Source organism: Mesocricetus auratus, unplaced genomic scaffold (genome assembly GCF_017639785.1).
Source record: "Mesocricetus auratus isolate SY011 unplaced genomic scaffold, BCM_Maur_2.0 Super-Scaffold_100691, whole genome shotgun sequence".
Taxonomy (NCBI): Eukaryota; Metazoa; Chordata; class Mammalia; order Rodentia; family Cricetidae; genus Mesocricetus; species Mesocricetus auratus.
In genome coordinates, this window is record NW_024429267.1 from 25,294,670 (window position 1) to 25,312,584 (window position 17,915).

Here is a 17,915-nt window from a genome sequence, read left to right on the forward strand (position 1 = left end):
GTTGCCTCCTCTGGCATGTTTACATAATAAATAAATTTTTGGTGATTTATAGCAAGAACTTCATGAAGTCTCTGTTTAGGTACAGGTCAGACTGAGCAGAGGTCATGTGATGAACTAGAGTTTAAAAGAAAATTAATGCAGTTATATTTTGTTTCTGAGAATATATGTGATAGGAAATCTCCGTTGCAAATCATAAATTAAGAAATCACATCAAGTATCTTAAATGTGCTTCCTTTTCTTAGTAGAAAGGATGAAATTTTAGAAATTCTGTTCTTTAATAGTCTATAAAAGTTTAAATACTTCAGATAACTTAGAACATATGTTAAGGACTGTAAGAACACATAAGAAAATTAAAGTTTACTGTGGTTTCTATCAAACTGGCTTATCTTTCAGAATTCCAGTGCCTAATTTAGTGGACAGTTGGACATCACTATTGGTCCTTCTGAAAGATTCTATACAGCTCAGTCTTCCAGCTCCAGGGCAGTTTCTTATACTTGGGTAAGTAGTCTCTCTTCACAGTGTATTATTTTGAAGGGTTAGAATTGTAGCTCAGAAGAGCAAATACTTATTATGCAAAAGAACCTGAGTTCAGTCTGCAGCACACACACACAAATACCTATCTATACATATGTATCCATGCATACACATGCATACATATAATTTTAATAAAGATATAGTCCTCACTATCCTGATTGCTGAAGAACATGTCATGTGTTTCTGTGTTCACAGGCATCTTGAGGTGCAGATCCAGACATATAAGGTCCGTAAGCAGGAGGCGATAAGAAGGAATACAATGTGTTTAGACATATACAAAATGTAGAACACTTAATACAAAAATATTAGAACCAGTCATCATTTACGATCAATAGGGAAGCACTGTGTGGAAAATATGGGTGAATGTGCTCCATGCTAAAAAGAACTTGACAGAAGAGGTACATTGAATCCTGCACATAAATAGTCCTGCAAAAGACCACTTCTCTTTGTGTTTGGTTGTTTCTAGATCTGTGCTAGTAGATATTGATTTCTTTGATTATTTGGCAAATACCAGTTACCCTTGCTTCACTGACAATAAATATTGGCCTGCATAGTGTCATATTTGGGAACTCATAATAGATGTGCAATAAGAACCCGGTAAGTGAATCACAAGTAACAAGTAAGAGTAACAAGCCTTTATTGAAGACAAGGAGGAAAAGGACATACTGAGACAAGCTACATTATTTGCTTTAGAGATGATGTCATAGACAGAGAAATAATAAGAAAATAGGGTGGGCAACAGGAGATGGGGCTTCTTGGGAAGAAACTTGAATTTCATAGGATAATATTGGTAGTGAGTGAGAGACTGGCATGTCTGCAGTTGTAAGGAGAGGATGGTACTCCTTATGATCAGAGGTGTCAGGATTTATTTCAGTGGGAGGTGACAAGGTGTGAACAACTGATGTTGGCACTTAGAAAACAGGAAAAAGAGGGAAAGGAAGCAGTATATGTAACACGGTGTGAGGGAGACCTTGGAAGGGTCCCATGCAGGTGAGGGACAAACAGCAGGTGGGAAACAGACAGAGATCTGTAGACAAAACTTATGTAGAAAATTTATTGGGGAAGGGAGTATGAGAAGGGAAGAGAGAGAGAGAGAGAGAGAGAGAGAGAGAGAGAGAGAGAGAGAGAGAGAGAGAGAGAGAGAGCGCTCTTCAGAAACGATAGAGAGAGAGCAGAAGCAGGCAGAGCTTGCCTCTTAAAGGAACCTTTGCACCTGCATACAGAGCCAGGGTACTGATTGCCAATGGGCAGAGGTGGTACACTTTGTCAGGTCCCCAAGGGGCGAGGCCAGGTATTCCTGGATTACAACAATCAGAAAATATAAAAAGCCAGGCATAGTCTGTATGGCATCTATAAAGGAAGGTTAAGAAGATACTGAGGAGTTGGGCTCAGTGAGTAAAGCACTTGCAGTGACAGCTTGAAGACCTGAGTTGGGATCCACAGAACCTAAAAGTCTAGTGCAGTAGAGTGTGTTTAGAATCCCCGTGCTGCTGCAGTGAGAGGAGAGGTAGAGGTGAGAGTCCCTGGAGCTCAGGGGCCAGCGAGCATGCTGTACACAGTAAACAATGCTCCAAGTGTTAGAAGACAAGGACCCACAGCTGAACTTGTCCTGTGAACACACTCTACGTGCTCATCAGGGTGCACACACACAGAAATTAAGAGAGAGGTGGCACTATTTAGAAGAAGTTGGAGTGATGAGGAATGATAAGAGTCAGAGTTGGAGATAAGAGAAGCATTGAGATTTAGTAGCAAGAAGTAAGCACAGAACAGTTGGAAGTGTAGGTGGTGTGGAAAGGGGAGGGGTTTTTTAAAGATTTAAATTAGAAGCAAGCTTGTTTCACATGTCAATCCCAGCTCCCTCTCTCTCTGCCTCCCCTCCTCCCCCAACCCCTCCAACACTCCCAACCCCCCCCCACCTAATCCCTACTTCATTCCCCAGGGAGGACCCATGGGGGGTCTCCAGAGTCTGTCATTTCATCTGGAGCAGGGCCTAGACCCTCTGCCCTGTACAATTTCTTCTAGTGCCATCCATTTGCCTGCAAATTTCAAGATTCCATTGTTTTTTTCTGATGAGTAATACTCCATTGTATAAATGTACCACATTTTCTCTATCCACTCTTCAGTTGAGGGGCATCTAGGTTGCTTCCAGGTTCTGGCTATTACAAATAATGCTGCTATTAACATAGTGGAACAGACGTTCTTGTTGTATAAATGTGCATCTTTTGGGTATATGCCTAAGAGTGGAATTGCTGTATCTTTTGGTAGACTGATTCCCATTGCCTGAGGAATCTCCATACTGATTTCCAAAGTGGCTGTATGAGTCGGGACTCCCACCAGCAGTGGAAGAGTGTTCCCCTTTCTCCTGTCATTGGTGTTTTTTTATTTTAGCCATTCTGACAGGAGCAAGATGGTATCTCAGAGTTGTTTTGATTTGCATTTCCCTAATAACTAAGGATGTTGAGCATTTTAAGTGTCTCTCAGCCATTTTAGATTCCTCTGTTGAGAATTCTCTAGTTTTGCACACCACTTTTTAATTGGATCCTTTGGTGTTTTGGAGACTTGCTTCTTGAGTTCTTTGTGAATTTTGGAGATCAGCCCTTTGTCAGATGTGAGGTTAGTGAATATCTTGTCCCATTATGCGGGCGCCATTTTGTCTTGTTGACTGTGTCCTTTGCCTTACAGTTTCAGGAGGTCCCATTTATTAATTGTCGATCTCAGTGTCTGTGCTACTGGTGTTATGTTCAGGAAGCTGTCTCCTGTACCAATTCGTTCAAGGGTACCACCCACTTTCTCTTCTAAGAGGTTCAGTGTTTATTTTTTTATTTTGAAGATTTATTTATTATGTATGCAGTGTTCTGCCTGCATGTATGCCTGCAGGTCAGAAGATGGCACCAGATCTCATTACAGATGGTTGTGAGCTCAGAGGTTAAGAGCACTAACTGCTCTTCCAGAGGTCTTGAGTTCAATTCTCAGCAACCACATGGGGGCTCACACAACCATCTACAATTCAATCTGGTGTATATATAATAAATAAATAAATAAATAAATAAATAAATAAATAAATAAATCTTTAAAAAAAAAAAAAAAGAATGTTCAGGAAACAGGCTCTGAAGTTGTACCCTACCTGTGCTCAAATTTTAGCTCCTTTACTTAGATATGTAACCTTTGGTTAGGGGAGGTCATTTCATTTACCTAGGTTAAAATAGAAACAGTGATGGTGACTGTCTCATATGCTTGTTAAAAGGATTAAAAGTTAGTATTTATTAAATTCTTAGAACAGTGCCTGGTCATTAACGCATGTCGTTGAAGAGGATAGTGATTCACTAAACATTCTAGATATGAGGAGTTATTTATAGCACCAAATTCAAGAGATACTGGGACAATAGCTGAAGAACAGGAAATAGCAAGTATGATTCATTATCATTACTGTTTAGTATCTTAGCCAAAGAGTCTCCTGCTGTTATTGCAAGACATCTGGATCCCTTCCAGTTGAGGGTTCTTACAGATAATGCTACTCTTAGCATCATTGTGTCTTTTCATATATAAACATTGATTAGAAAATATATACTACAAGAAATTACATGGAATCATTTCCATTTTCTTTGGATGATAACTTTTTTATCTTACAGGGTCTTGAATGAGTTTATTATGAAAAATCCTAGTTTGGAAAATAAAAAAGATCAAAGAGACCTTCAGGTAAGGCATTCTGAATTCAAGGTTGCTACCAAAATCAAAAGTTAAAATTAGGAGTCATATAATTTATGATGTTCCTAACTATTCTATAAAAGTCAAGATTGTCTATTATATAAAAATAATGTCAGGGTGGTGGCTCATGTCTATAATCTCAGCTCTTGGGAGATAGAGGTGGGAGGATCAGGATTCCAAGGCCATATCTACAACATACGTTGAGTTTGAGGCCAGCCAAAGCTATATGAGATCATTTCTGGATAGGGGGGAAGAAGTGGGGAAGAATGTTTTATAAAACACCTATTGAAGTCCATAATGCATTTGTGTGTATGTGCACAAACATGGTTCTTGTTTCTCTAGGATGTGACTCACAAGATAGTGGATGCTATTGGTGCAATTGCTGGTTCCTCTCTAGAACAGACAACATGGCTCCGACGAAACCTTGAAGTCAAACCTTCTCCAAAAATAATGGTGGATGGAACCAATTTGGAGTCTGATGTTGAAGGTATTGCTCTCCTTTCTCTTATTCTCTCAGCATATACTTACTGAGCAGTATTTTATTTAGTCCTGTAACATAAACTAACCTTTTATCAGTGAGAGATACTAATCATTACCTTTACCCATCTCTTCTCATATTTAGATATGCTATCGCCTGCAATGGAAACCTCAAACATAACTCCCTCTGTGTATAGTGTCCATGCACTGACATTGCTTTCTGAGGTAAACGTTATCAAGTGTTTTTATGTGCACACTGAAGCGAACAATAAGAAATCCTCTGGTCTACAAAGTGAGTTGTAGGACAGCCAGGGCAATACAAAAAAACAAAAAAAGAAATTCTCATAGAGAAGTTTTTAATTTCAAAAATTATTTTGTGCTTCTAGAAATCACCAGTATATATAATCACCAAGAATAGGACAATATGGGGGCAATGCCTGTGTACATGTTTGTGTGTGTGTGCACATATGTTTGCAGACATGCACATACATAACACCTGTGCCTTTGATTTATGGCTTTTTGTCATGTAAGTATACAAGTTCATGAAAATGCCCACAAGAGGACATGCAATTCAGTACATTCCAGGATCCATGTTTCTTGCCCTTAGTCATTCAGATTTAAAAGCTCAGAATGAACTGTATCTTGTCTCCCCACCCTCACTTTTAAAATATATATTTTAAGAAATAAAAATGCTTTTTATCTGATTATGGTGTGGAAGGGTGGAGTGGTAAAGTATAAAGCATGTATAGCAAACAAACTCATCACTTTTTGCCCCTTATAGATGTGGATGCTGGGTCTTGACAGAGGTTAGAAAACATGACTGACACTAATGGCTGTTGATTGACTGGACTAGGGCTTGAGGAGCTCAACATGATTAGCTTTGGGGTTTTCTTAAGCTTCTTTGTAATTCTGGGGAAGAGAATGCTAAGGTTCCACTCCTGTCACATAGAAGGTCCTGAACTGTTTTATACCTCCCTATCTCAATGTAGATTTTTCTCATTTTAAGTAGTTTTAGTTTCCTTCCAAGTTGAAAAGCAGTACCCACCTCCAACCTCAGTTTCAGCATACAGATGAATTTGTTTCCTCTCTATTTTGTAGGTATTGGCTCATCTTCTGGATATGGTTTTCTACAGTGATGAAAAAGAGCGTGTTATCCCTTTACTTGTAAACATTATGCATTATGTTGTACCCTACCTCCGAAATCACAGGTACTGTATGATTTCAGTGTAGGGTTTAGCTAATTCACACTCTGCTACAAGGTCTGTCCCCTTGTTGCTATTTGTGGCCTCAACTACTAAATGATGTTATTCTTACCTTGACTCATTTATAATGCTAAACTGTTTTATTTACATCTCGTTTTTCTTACAGGTTCTGTTTCATGTTTCCATTTTAGTATCTGAGATATATGTGACTACACATAAATTCAAGATGACAGTGGAAGTGAAAGCATAATATGGTTTAATGTGGTTTTTTTTTCTGTACAGTGCACATAATGCCCCTAGTTACCGAGCCTGTGTCCAACTGCTCAGCAGTCTAAGTGGGTATCAGTATACACGGAGAGCCTGGAAAAAAGAAGCCTTTGACCTTTTCATGGATCCCAGTTTCTTTCAGATGGATGCTTCCTGTGTTAATCAGTAAGTAGTCCTCATCTCACTTTGACTCATTGTCAAGTCAAATAGGATAGAAGGCCTTAATAAGAGTAAAAGCTTAGTAACATGATAACCCTGTGTCTTTCAGCTGGAGAGCAATTATGGACAACCTGATGACACATGATAAGACGACATTCAGAGATTTGATGAGTGAGTATTGTGATAGCCAGTGCAGTGTTTTTCTTGTACAGTATTCATTATTAGCATGTACTAGTCTCTTTTGAAAACTACTGAATTAGTTCTTTGTCAAGTTAAACATAGTATTCTATGGGAATATAATAGACTGAAAAAGACAAACATCCCATGTTTCCCCATATATGCAGAATGTAGATTCTGAAAAAAAGTTACAAGAGACAGGGAACAGTGTGGGATTGGAACCTCTAGGAGACAAGGACAGGAGGATTACAAGTTCCATACGAACCTAGCATATATGTATATAGCAAGACTCTGGTGATGGACAACAAACAAAGCCCAAGGTACAGAGGTAGAATGAGGGCTGTGCAGGAAAATGAAGAGAACTGCTGAGTTTGTGAGTATTAGAGAGAATACTGCAGTATGAGTAAGAGTACATTATGTGATGCAAATGTGTGGAAGTACCTGGTGAGATCTCTCATTTTATGCAGTGAATATGTGCCAACAATAAAAATATTACCAAGGATAACTTAGTGGTAAGTAAAATTATCCTTCATTTCCCGATCACACAGCCTAGTTACTGGCACAATAGGACTTGATAACTACTGACTAGGTAAGAAGAGAGGCAATTGGATCTAACCTGTGTGACAGTCTACTCTAAATCTCTGTGGCTGTGGATCTCCAGGGCAGAGAATGGGGGAAAGGGAAAGGAGACAAAAAGAGAGTGTAACTAAACTGAACTGTAATCGCTGGAGTTGTGAATCTGAAGACTTTATACAGTTGTGTAGCTCTCAACTAATTTCTTATCTGGAGAAAGGGTGCCATGTTACCTCTTCTGTCATCTTCTTTGAGCTGTTTTTAGGTTTTAAATTTATATATTATTAAATGTTTATTGAAAGATGACAGTGGACCAGGTATTATGCTAACCTTTATAAAATTTTTTTTAAATTAGGGAGTGAGGTTATAAAGGAAATAAAATGGGGCACTGCAGGACACATTTTAAATAACAGCAAAGAGTTTTATTTTATTTATTTATTTATTTTGGTTTTACGAGACAGGGTTTCTCTGTATTGTTTTAGAGGCTGTCGGTCCAGCCTGGCCTCGAACTCACAGAGATCCGCCTGCCTCTGCCTCCCAAGTGCTGGGATTAAAGGCGTGCACCACCACCCCCGGCTTTTATTTTATTTTTATTCACATCATATTTGATGTGAACCTGAGGGAGCCAAGCCTTTCTAGAAATGGAATTCCCGGTATAAAGAACAAAAATGACAACGGTCTTGGGATGGGAGCAAACTTGGTGAGTTTATGTCATAGAGGAAGTTAGGAACAAGGAGCTAAATGAAGAACAGGAAATCAGACCAAGCTAGGTTTCTCTAGAAATTATTTTTTAAAATAATACAAAAGATTTAACGAAATATTTGAGCAGATAGGAGTTACAAAATAGTATTATTAGACATTTTTCCCTCTAAAACCCACAGTTCTAAGTATTCTTGTCTGTCTACATCAAAATCCTGCCATTTGACCTTCAGGCATGTGTATGCTCAGACTGTCTGCTTTTCTGCACCAGAGAAAGGTCCAGGTCCTCTGCTATATTCCTCTCAGTGTGTATGTCATGAGGTAGTCACTGATTTTAATTAAGAAATGGTTGCTTTCAGATGACTGGAATGCCTCTCCTTCATTCCTTTTTATAGCTCGAGTAGCTGTGGCCCAAAGCAGTTCTCTCAATCTTTTTGCAAATCGGGATGTGGAGCTAGAACAGAGAGCAATGCTTCTCAAAAGATTGGCCTTTGCTATTTTTAGCAGTGAAATTGATCAGTACCAGAAGTACCTTCCAGACATACAAGGTAAGTAATTAAAGCATTTTATCGTCTCTCTTATGAATTACAGGGGCGTAGGGGTCATTTATTTGGGTTGGGGGGGTATTTGGTTTGATGTCCTGTTGTTGTTTCTTAGAAAATATCTTTTGGGGAGGGGTGGTTTGGAGACAGGGTTTCTCTGTGGCTTTAGAGGCTGTCTTGGAAATAGCTCTTGTAGACCAGGCTGGTCTCGAACTCACAGAGACCCGCCTGCCTCTGCCTCCCAAATGCTGGGATTAAAGGTGTGCGCCACCACCGCCTGGCTAGAAAATATCTTTACTAAATTTTAATTTGGGTTTAGATAAACCATAAGTGTGGGTTGATGGACAGTATTACATAACAAATATTTTAGCTTAACTGTGTAAAAGAAATCAACACTGAATTTGAAAAACTTAACTAAACTTTATCTGTGATTTATTATTTGGTTCAAATATCAGAGGAATTGATATGCAAAGTCAGGTAGTCACTATTTCCTATTTCACTGTAGGCAAATATATTATTGTGTTTTACTTGTGGACAACATCAGGAAATATATCCTTAACAAGAAGAGCCAGGAATTTGTGGCTTGCAGTCATATTTGCATGTCTTACTTGGAACGGTGTTGGCTCTATAATAGACAGGGTTCTTTAGAAGAGGAATGTATTAGATTTGCTTACACAGTAGGGGCTGAGTAGTCCAATGGTCATCTGCACACTGGAGAAGCAGAGAGCACAATAGCTGCTCCTTCTAAGAAGATTGGTGCCTCTGCAATTACAATATAATTGTAGGTCTCCATGTTCCCTGGAGAGTACCTTGGCATTGAGTCACATTGAAAGGCCAAAGAAACCAGAATGTTAGAAAATTACAACCACAATAATAGATGTACTTGCTGAAAGAAAAAGGACAGCAGGTACAACACACGATGCTTTTTCATTGGAAAAACAAAAACAAACATTGAGGTTCTCTCCTAATCACTGACCCACTTGTCATTCCTTTCTGGTAGTCCACGCTGTTCTTTCTGGAGAATGATCTACAGTAGCTGTACTTTGGTACTTTGGTTTTCAAATGAGTGAGTTTATTAAATTGTAGCAAGGAAAAGTAAAAGAACAAATAGCAAGCTGTAGATAAGCACAACAGACAAAAACAGCAAAACATCATAAAACTGGACCCTTGCAACATCTATCAGAGCCACTGGATAGCCCAAAAATCCGGCAATTGCAACGTCCATGAGAAATGACTATGGAAGCCATACTGCAGTTCCAAAGCAAAAAATTTTAGACTGAGAACTAACTCTTCATGCCTGAGCTTCCAGTTTCTTATTCCCAATCCAGGCATTTTATACAATGTGATAAACAACAGTACCCCCAATTGGAAATAGTCTGTATCTTCCAGCTTTGTTATTTAACACCCCTTTGCTGTCTGCTAGTCTCTTTTCTGTGTGTTGTATAGTTGGGTACTAAGCCTGCCCCAGAACAGGGAATTTGGAGAAAACTTGAAATATACATCCTGGAGTCTGGAAAGAGGGCCCTCCTTGCCCTCAGAGTCCACTTTCAACAGATGTAAACAGCCCATGATCATACACTTTATGTTATACATTCACAGACACTCAGCTCTAAGCATTGTTTACTCCATTCAAGTTGACAGTCAAAACTAACCATCAGTCCATCTCTTGTCAGTATTCAACCACATGTCCTGACATGCTTAAATGTCAAATAATGTGAATTAAAGAGTCATGATTTCTCCTAATACAACTCTTCCAAAAACAACTGAAAACACCCAGATTCTTTCCGTAGTATAGGTGGGAAAATCTCTTGAGGGATGCTTGATCTTTTGACATCCCAGAACTTAAAATGATAATACAAAGTTTTTCCAGTTAAGTACTTGTGCTTGACTCAATGTTCTGTTATAGTATAAAAGACTTGAAAAATTCTCTCTCTCTCTCTGTCTCTGTCTCTCTCTCTCTGTCTCTGTCTCTGTCTCTCTCTCTCTGTATAAAAGACTGGGAAAATTCTGTGTGTGTGTGTGTGTGTGTGTGTGTGTGTGTGTGTGTGTATAAACATTCTTAACAAATTAGATCTTCTTTCTAGAACTAGTCACGTGCCCCTAACTAATGTTTATGACTACCTTCTACCTATTCTGTATTTCTTCCACTCTCTGCAAGTACAATAGACCTTGGTTCTCTACCCACAGCTTCTGTCTGGCGTGTTTATCATTCTGCCTAGATTGGGTTATTGTAGTTCCCATTGACTTTAATGGTAAGTAGGGCCTGCTAATATTCTGAGACACCCTGTGGGATTGCTTGCAGTTCAGAAATGTTCTCTCTTACCTCCATTTTGGAGAAATAGTCCCATTTCTCTTTAATCGTCTAGATCAGTCATTCCTGCTCAAATAGAACTCTTTTCTAAGCCTGTTGACTCAGTGCCATGAGAAAGTAGCCCTGTGGAAGTCTTAGTGCCCTGTTCAATGCAATGGTTGTACCTCCATTTAGAAGCACTTTCCCCAGAGGAAGCAATACTTCTGGGCCAACAACGTAAGATCAGGGCTGGGAGGAGGAAGCAAAATTTTGGTAGTGAGTGGCAAGGCATAACTCTGGGTAGTAGTATTTCCATTTCTCTCCTTGACCCCGTAGACTCAATAATCTTGGCTGTGGAGAAAACAGAACCATGTATAGGACACTTATTCACAGCATATATAGGAGAAACCTGCCCTGTTCTCCAGCCTACTGTCTCCTAGTTGGCCCTGTACTGTATCTTCAGATGGTCATTCTACCATTCTCCCCGTGAATGTGAGCCCACCGCCTCACTTCTCTGACTATGACATGAGCTCATTGGTCAGAAGCAATGCTGTATAGAAAACCAAGACAGTAGATAAGGCATTCTGTAAGTTCATGGACAAGTTTTGGCAGAAACATTTTGCAAAGGAAATGCAAACCCTAATAATAAATGTCTGTTTTAATAAAAAGATTTACCTTCCCAGGCTTTACCTATAACCAAACTATGGCTGCCCAACTCAGGGAGTGCTGTGCAGCCTCTAACCTCAAGAGCTCATGTGAAATTCGTTCTGTCCCATAGCCATGTATACCTCATTTCAACAGTTACACTCTTCTACGAGCACTTGGGTTGGTTGTTTGCTGGGTTGGTTGGTTGGTTTGGCATTGAATTTGTCTTGAGACCAAGTCTCCTTATGTAGTCCAGGCTAGCTTCCAGCTCATGATCTTGCTGAATCCACCTCCCAAGTGCTAGGATCCCGTGTTTACATTCCTTACTCAAAACGTAGTTCATGGACCAGTACCACTTTCTTATCCTGTCCATAGAGAATTCGAAACTTTTAGTTGCTATGTCATAGACTCCACTATATCTAACAAGGAAATGCTTGATTTTTATATACATTTCAAACTCTTAAGTTTACATTTCAAACCTCTAAGTTTTATAATGATTGGGTTACTTAGACATTGGAACTATGCTGATTTTCTTTCAGAGAGGTTGGTTGAGAGTCTCCGTTTGCCCCAGGTGCCGACCCTTCACTCTCAAGTGTTCCTGTTTTTCAGAGTATTACTTTTAAGAATGTCTCCACAACACCTTACCTCTCTCTGGCCTACCATGATCACAGAACTTGTGAGTTAATTTTAATTTACAAAGTTACAAAAACAAACTGTGACAGTGTGATTAATGTCTCCTTGCTTTTTATGTTAAAAACTAATCTTTTTTTTAAGATTTATTTGTCACATTTATAGCATTCTGCTTGCACGCCAGAAGAGGGCACCAGGTTGAATTGTAGATGGTTGTGAGCTGCCATGTGGTTGCTGGGAATTGACTCAGGACCTCTGGAAGAGCAGTCAGTCCTCTAAACCTCTGAGCCATCTCTCCAGCCCTAAAAAATAATCTTAAAAGCCAGGTGATGGTGTGCACGCCTATAATACCAGCACTCGGGAGGTGGAGGCAGAGGCAGGTGGATCTCTGTGAGTTCGAGACCAGCCTGGTCTACAAGAGCTAGTTCTAGGACAACTTCCAAAGCCACAGAGAAACCCTGTCTCGAAAAACCAAAAAAAAAAAAAAAAAAAAAAAAAAAAAAACTAATCTTAAGGACTAAACTCATAATTTTTAAAGTTAAATAGTAAAAGCTTTTACTGTTAAGTAGCTTAAATTGTGCAGTGCAGACAGACAACTGCCTTTGAGCCCCTACTTACTCATGTAGTTTAATAGTTTAACACTTGGTCTCTTTGACACTATTGGCTTTGCATAGCCAACTGGTCCAGTGCCCCACTGCAGGGATGCCTCTAGTGAGACACAGCTGAACTGGATTGTTAGGGATTGATGCAAGGCATATACTCACTCTTCCAGCATAGCATTCATCCCAGTTAAACCTGCTTCAAAGACTATGGTGAATACTTTCTAAAGTAAACCCTCCCAAACCCCACTTCCCCAGAGATAATGCTGACAAATTATATTTCCACTTGAAAGTGAGCATTTCCTTCATGGTCTCCAGGTGCAGGTGTTCTTACTGATGGAGCAGGAACTCACTGCTGATGAAGATATTTCACGGTAATGTGTGCGTCTGTGTCTGTATGTTCCTCAGGAGAGTTCAGATACCACTATATAAACGCTTCCATTATTTTGGGCTAGAGAAATGACTTATTGGCAAAGAACACCAGCAAGTCTTTTAGAGGACCTGTGTTCAATTCCCATCACACACCTGGCAGCTCATAACGGTCTGTACCTCTAGTTCCAAGGGCTGTGACATGGTGCACACATAGACATATAGGCAAAAGTCCTATACACATAAAATTTAAAAATCTTTTAAAAACGAATACTCCCATTATTCATGTTTGAATATATTTTATTTAGTCAGGAGACATGATAGGCTAAATTATCAGCATTCATGACCTTCAGTCTCTATACAAAGATTCTGCTTAATACAATTCACTATTGTTTCAACTACATAAGTCATATTAATTTTGATAGTTCAGGTCTAATTCCTAAGACTTGAAATAGATTTTTTTAAAAATTATGGCAGGTAACTTTCGACCAAGGCAATCCATATATCTAGATCTTCCAGAATGTTCCCATCAATTATACAATAGTTTTATTCTTTTTAGAAGTTTACCTGTATGTATATATTTTTAATTCTATAAGAATTACTGTTCAATTTTATAAATTATAATTTTTCTTTAGGAATCATGTCTCCATCTTGGTAGCTAGCTCAGTTTGTAATACTTACCATATGAGTAGGGAGACCTGAGGTTTATCCCAGAATACATGTAAAAAATCTAGGTGTGGGAACTGCAGAGATGGCTGAGCAGTTAACTCTTGCTACTCCTATAGAAGACCGGGTTCAGTTCCCAGCACCCACATGGCAACTCACAACTGTCTGTAACTCCAGTTCCAGGGTATCAAATGCCCTCTTTTGACTCCTGCAAACACCAGATATGCATATGGTGTATATACATACGTTCAGGCAAATACTCATCCACAGAGAGTAAAAGCAGAAAGAGAGGAAGGGAGGTGAGAGTGGTGCATGCACTTCCATCCACTCTGAGGAAGTAAACAAAACTGGTCACTAAGACTTACTCTCCAGCCAAGCTAGCCTACTTGGTAAGCTCCACGCTAGCGAGAAACCTGTCTCATATAACACAATATACAGTGCCTGAAGAATGACACCCAAAGTTGACCTCTGGCCTTCCCGTACACACATATGTATATATGGACATGAACATGCAGGTACACACACAAGATTTTTGGTGCTACATTTTTATCTTGTCTCTAACAATATGTTTATTAGTATAGAAAGTTCCCCACTCCCTACAGAAAGCACATGAGTTGTAAGATTTATTAATTATCCACTTTTCGCTTTTGTGTTTCTTGACTGTAATGGAAGTTATGTACTGTGTTTATATTCTTAAAATTTAAACAACAAAATACAATTTAGTCGTGATCACTGTTCATCTGTGAGGCTGTGGGAGAGCCAAGCTGGTGCTTTAGGATTTCCAGGAGCCCTGTGAGCCAAAGGCCCTGCTGCTGACAGCATGTCTGCTTGCAGGACATCTGGGCCATCTGCAGCTGGTCTGGAAACAACCTATACTGGAGGTAATGGCTTCTCCACATCCTACAACAGCCAGAGGTGGTTAAACCTCTATCTTTCTGCTTGCAAGTTTTTGGATTTGGCTCTAGCATTGCCCTCTGAAAATCTTCCTCAGTTTCAGATGTAAGTAAAAGCAAGAATATTAAATGAATATTTTTGGAAATACATTTGCTTTGATCACTCATGTCCAACACTAAAGTTCTTTGTGTAAATTGAAGTATTCATAATTTTTGTTAAAATCTTACTCTATTGGAAGGATTAGGGTAACATGGTTAATAGCAGTGAATGGTTGCTGTGGATGGATATGTGTTCCAGACTGCTCACTTAAAAACTAGAGTGCCCCCTGGATATGGAGCAGTGGGGTGGGATACAGACCCAGAAGCTACAAGTTTAGTAGAGGGGACAAAGCCCAGCACGTGAAGGATGTTAGGATGATAGCATATATACATGTTGCTGCATGCCATACAGCAGAGACAGCTGCCAGCTCTGAGGTTCTAGCAGGCCCGGGAAGGGGGTTTGAAATGGAGGCAGTTTAAGGTTCGAGAGGCTCACCATGACAATAGCAGAACTGGAGCTGACCTGCCTGAGGTGTTGAGAAACGAGGCTAGAAAGGGCCTCAACTATGTAAAGCACGGTAAGTAAGAGTGTCAGTGTGGCCTAGAACAATGATGCCACTGGAGCTTTTTTCTTTTTACATACAGATCCCAGTTCCCCTCTTTCTTAGTGCCACCTTTGTGTGGTCTGGGTACCGGTGTAATTGTAGCCTCGTAAATAGTTTGGTCACGTTCCTTTCGTTTCTACTGTGTGGAACAATTTGTGAAGTATTGTTATTAGTTCTTCTCTGAAATTCTGGAAGAATTATGCACTGAAACCCTCTGATTCTGGACTTTATTTGGTGTGGAGACTTTTGATGACTGTTTCTATTTCCTTAGGGGTTATAGGTCTATTTAGTTTATGTATGTGGTGCTTATCCAGGAAATTGTCTATTTCCTTTAAATTCCAGTTTAGTGGAGTACAGGTTTTTGAAGGATGACCTGATGATTCTCTGGATTCCCTCGGTGTCTGTTGTTATGTCCCCTTTTCACTTCTGACTTTGTTAATTTGAATATCCTCTCTCTGCCTTTTGGTTAGTTTAGATGAAGTTTGTCTATCTTGTTGATTTTTTTTGAAGAAACAACTCTTTGTCTCATTCTTTTTGCTACCGAAGCTTTTAATGGATTAAGTGATATTATTAGGTTTCCATTTTAGGAAGTTTGTTTTGGCTGTGTAGTATGGACAAGAACTTGATAAATAAAGCATAATCTTTTTAAAAGGTCAAAAATTTAAAAAGCTTCAAGATAGTTTAAACAGAAGTTGTGCCTTTTACTTTTGGTGGGGTTGTCTTAATGCTGGGAATGGAGTCCAAGGCAGGCAAGCACTCTACCCCTAAGCTGTTGCATCCACAGCCCATATGCCCATATGTGAGTTCTGTCTTTTTTTAAAGAGAGAAGGTTGAGTACATAAATATATGCTTTTCTATGCATGAACTCCACAGAAAGACACAGTAGAAGAGTCTAGCAACATTGATGGTTCCCATAATGGGAAAGTCTTCCTTTTAATATACTTTTTACATGTTGCAATAACCAAGTTAGACTTGATTAAAATACAAGCAACAATACAAAAGCAGTTTCCTTTTGAGCTTTCTGCCTACAGGTTAGTGGAGGCTGAGGTGGGAGGATTACAAGCTTAAGGCAGTTACTGCAGCAACACAATCCGAAAAATACTGTAGGTAAAGAGAAAACATAACAGTCTGAGCACTTTGTAAGTTGTCCTAGTACTGCTCTGAAATGGTGGTAATTTTTTTTCCTTTTGGTTTTTCAAGACAGAGTTTCTCTGTGTAGCTCTAGCTGTCCAGGAACTCACTCTGTAAACCACACTTGCCTCTAACTCAGAGATTCACCTGCCTCTGCCTCCTAAGTGCTGGAATTAAAAGGATGATATAGTAAATTGTGTTACTTTCACTGGTAACACAAACTCCAGGTTTGACTTAGTTTGCATGTGTTGGGTTCATGCTCTTTGTACTAAATTATGTGGCTTATCTTCAATGGCAGTGTTTGCCTTACTAATATCAGCACCTTTACACTGGTAGGTACCGATGGGCCTTTATACCCGAAGCTTCAGATGACTCAGGCTTGGAGGTCAGAAGGCAGGGCATACATCAGCGAGAATTTAAGCCATACGTGGTTCGACTTGCAAAACTTCTTCGGAAAAGGACAAAGGTACTAAAGTTTAGGAGGGTTCTATGTTACTGCGTATTCTTTAACTGTGCTATATTCATGAGTCACCTACTAAGTGTTTCTTAGAACACTAAGGGCATTATCAAGTTGAGATATTTGGAAAATAAGTTCTTGGTTTTAAAGATTCGTGAGCTTTTAAAAACACCTTTTATTTTTAAGAAACATCTGTTTATAATACTTATCTTCATAACATTACTTCTCAATTTCTTCTTTTCAAAATGGGTGAAAACATTGGAACTAATGCTTGAAAGTAGTCGTGAAAGTTCTTATGACAAAGCTGAGTTGAATAATGCCAGAGTAGTTAATCGGATGCCATGTTGAAGACTAGATGTGAACTGATGGAGAGAACAGTTGTACTAAAGGGGTTTGCAGAAAAGGTCTGTCAGATTGGTTTCACAAAGGAACAATCAGGAGATGAAAAGATCACACGCTTTTAAGTTTTAATAAACTTGACAAAAATATCTCATCAAAACTGAATTAAAGAACCATTCTTTTTTCCATGCAACATAAAGTACATGGCTGAAATATGACTAAGTGGATATTTTTCACTTTCCTAAATTATAACCTAGAGATACATCTGATGATCTGAGGTAGTACCACTCTTACTCAAAAGATTTTTCCAAAACAGTACTTATAATATTTCCTCTTTCTATAGCTCTTCTTATGCCTTGTCTCAATTTGTAAGTTTTAAAAACACTGCTGAGAATTAAATCTACTAACACATGACTATTAGAAAGGTAGTAAAGGGACTCAAAAATACAAATGTCTAAAAACATTTTTAAAAACTATTATGTGGTGGAAATCAAGGAGAAAATGAGAATTTCCAGGAACCTGTCCCATAAATAAGGGTAGGAAGGTAAATGCTATGGTTTAGAGTGTGTCCTCTGTCCTTTCTCACTAAGCATCAGGCTAACCTGCCAATCTCTGCCCTGAGCAGAACGGTAATGAAATGGCTTGCTCTTCACTGGTCCTTTGTTAATCATATATCATCTCTTTAGTTCAGAATCTTTCCAGTACATAGAGTCTGGAGGTTGATCAAGTGAACTGTGAGACCCCGTCCACACGTGCTCACGCATTTTGTCTTGCAGCAATGAAGCTGTATTTGATTCTCTACAGAGCAAAAGGGAAGAAAGTGATTAGACGCTTTACTCACAGGATATGTGGAACTTACTTCTTTAGGAGACAAGTGAAAGGATAGAGTTGTGGACCAAAGCCTGATCCAGGTTTTA

At 39.1% G+C, this 17,915-nt stretch overlaps 1 protein-coding gene and 1 long non-coding RNA gene across 10 annotated transcripts in view; one reads left to right on the forward strand and one right to left on the reverse strand.

Moving 5' to 3' along the window:
• Dop1a (DOP1 leucine zipper like protein A) overlaps nucleotides 1–17,915 on the forward strand; it is an 87,398-nt gene that overhangs the window by 67,091 nt on the left and 2,392 nt on the right. For 6 of the 9 annotated variants that reach the window (XM_040740330.1, XM_040740333.1, XM_040740332.1 and 3 more), the window contains 12 exons: nucleotides 394–498; nucleotides 4,164–4,230; nucleotides 4,582–4,726; nucleotides 4,862–4,941; nucleotides 5,815–5,924; nucleotides 6,201–6,350; nucleotides 6,454–6,515; nucleotides 8,189–8,341; nucleotides 11,810–11,946; nucleotides 12,818–12,873; nucleotides 14,369–14,533; nucleotides 16,539–16,668. In XM_040740330.1, coding sequence (XP_040596264.1) covers nucleotides 394–498; nucleotides 4,164–4,230; nucleotides 4,582–4,726; nucleotides 4,862–4,941; nucleotides 5,815–5,924; nucleotides 6,201–6,350; nucleotides 6,454–6,515; nucleotides 8,189–8,341; nucleotides 11,810–11,946; nucleotides 12,818–12,873; nucleotides 14,369–14,533; nucleotides 16,539–16,668 — 1,360 coding nt within the window. Of the gene's footprint in view, nucleotides 1–393; nucleotides 499–4,163; nucleotides 4,231–4,581; nucleotides 4,727–4,861; nucleotides 4,942–5,814; nucleotides 5,925–6,200; nucleotides 6,351–6,453; nucleotides 6,516–8,188; nucleotides 8,342–11,809; nucleotides 11,947–12,817; nucleotides 12,874–14,368; nucleotides 14,534–16,538; nucleotides 16,669–17,915 lie in introns of those variants that run through there. The other 3 variants (XM_040740336.1, XM_040740338.1, XM_040740337.1) reach the window with 3 other exon arrangements.
• Nucleotides 7,775–11,810, reverse strand: LOC121137662. The gene is made up of 2 exons (XR_005874961.1): nucleotides 11,414–11,810; nucleotides 7,775–10,976 (listed from the first exon to the last, which is right to left on the reverse strand). It is a non-coding gene; the product is annotated as an uncharacterized LOC121137662 (long non-coding RNA).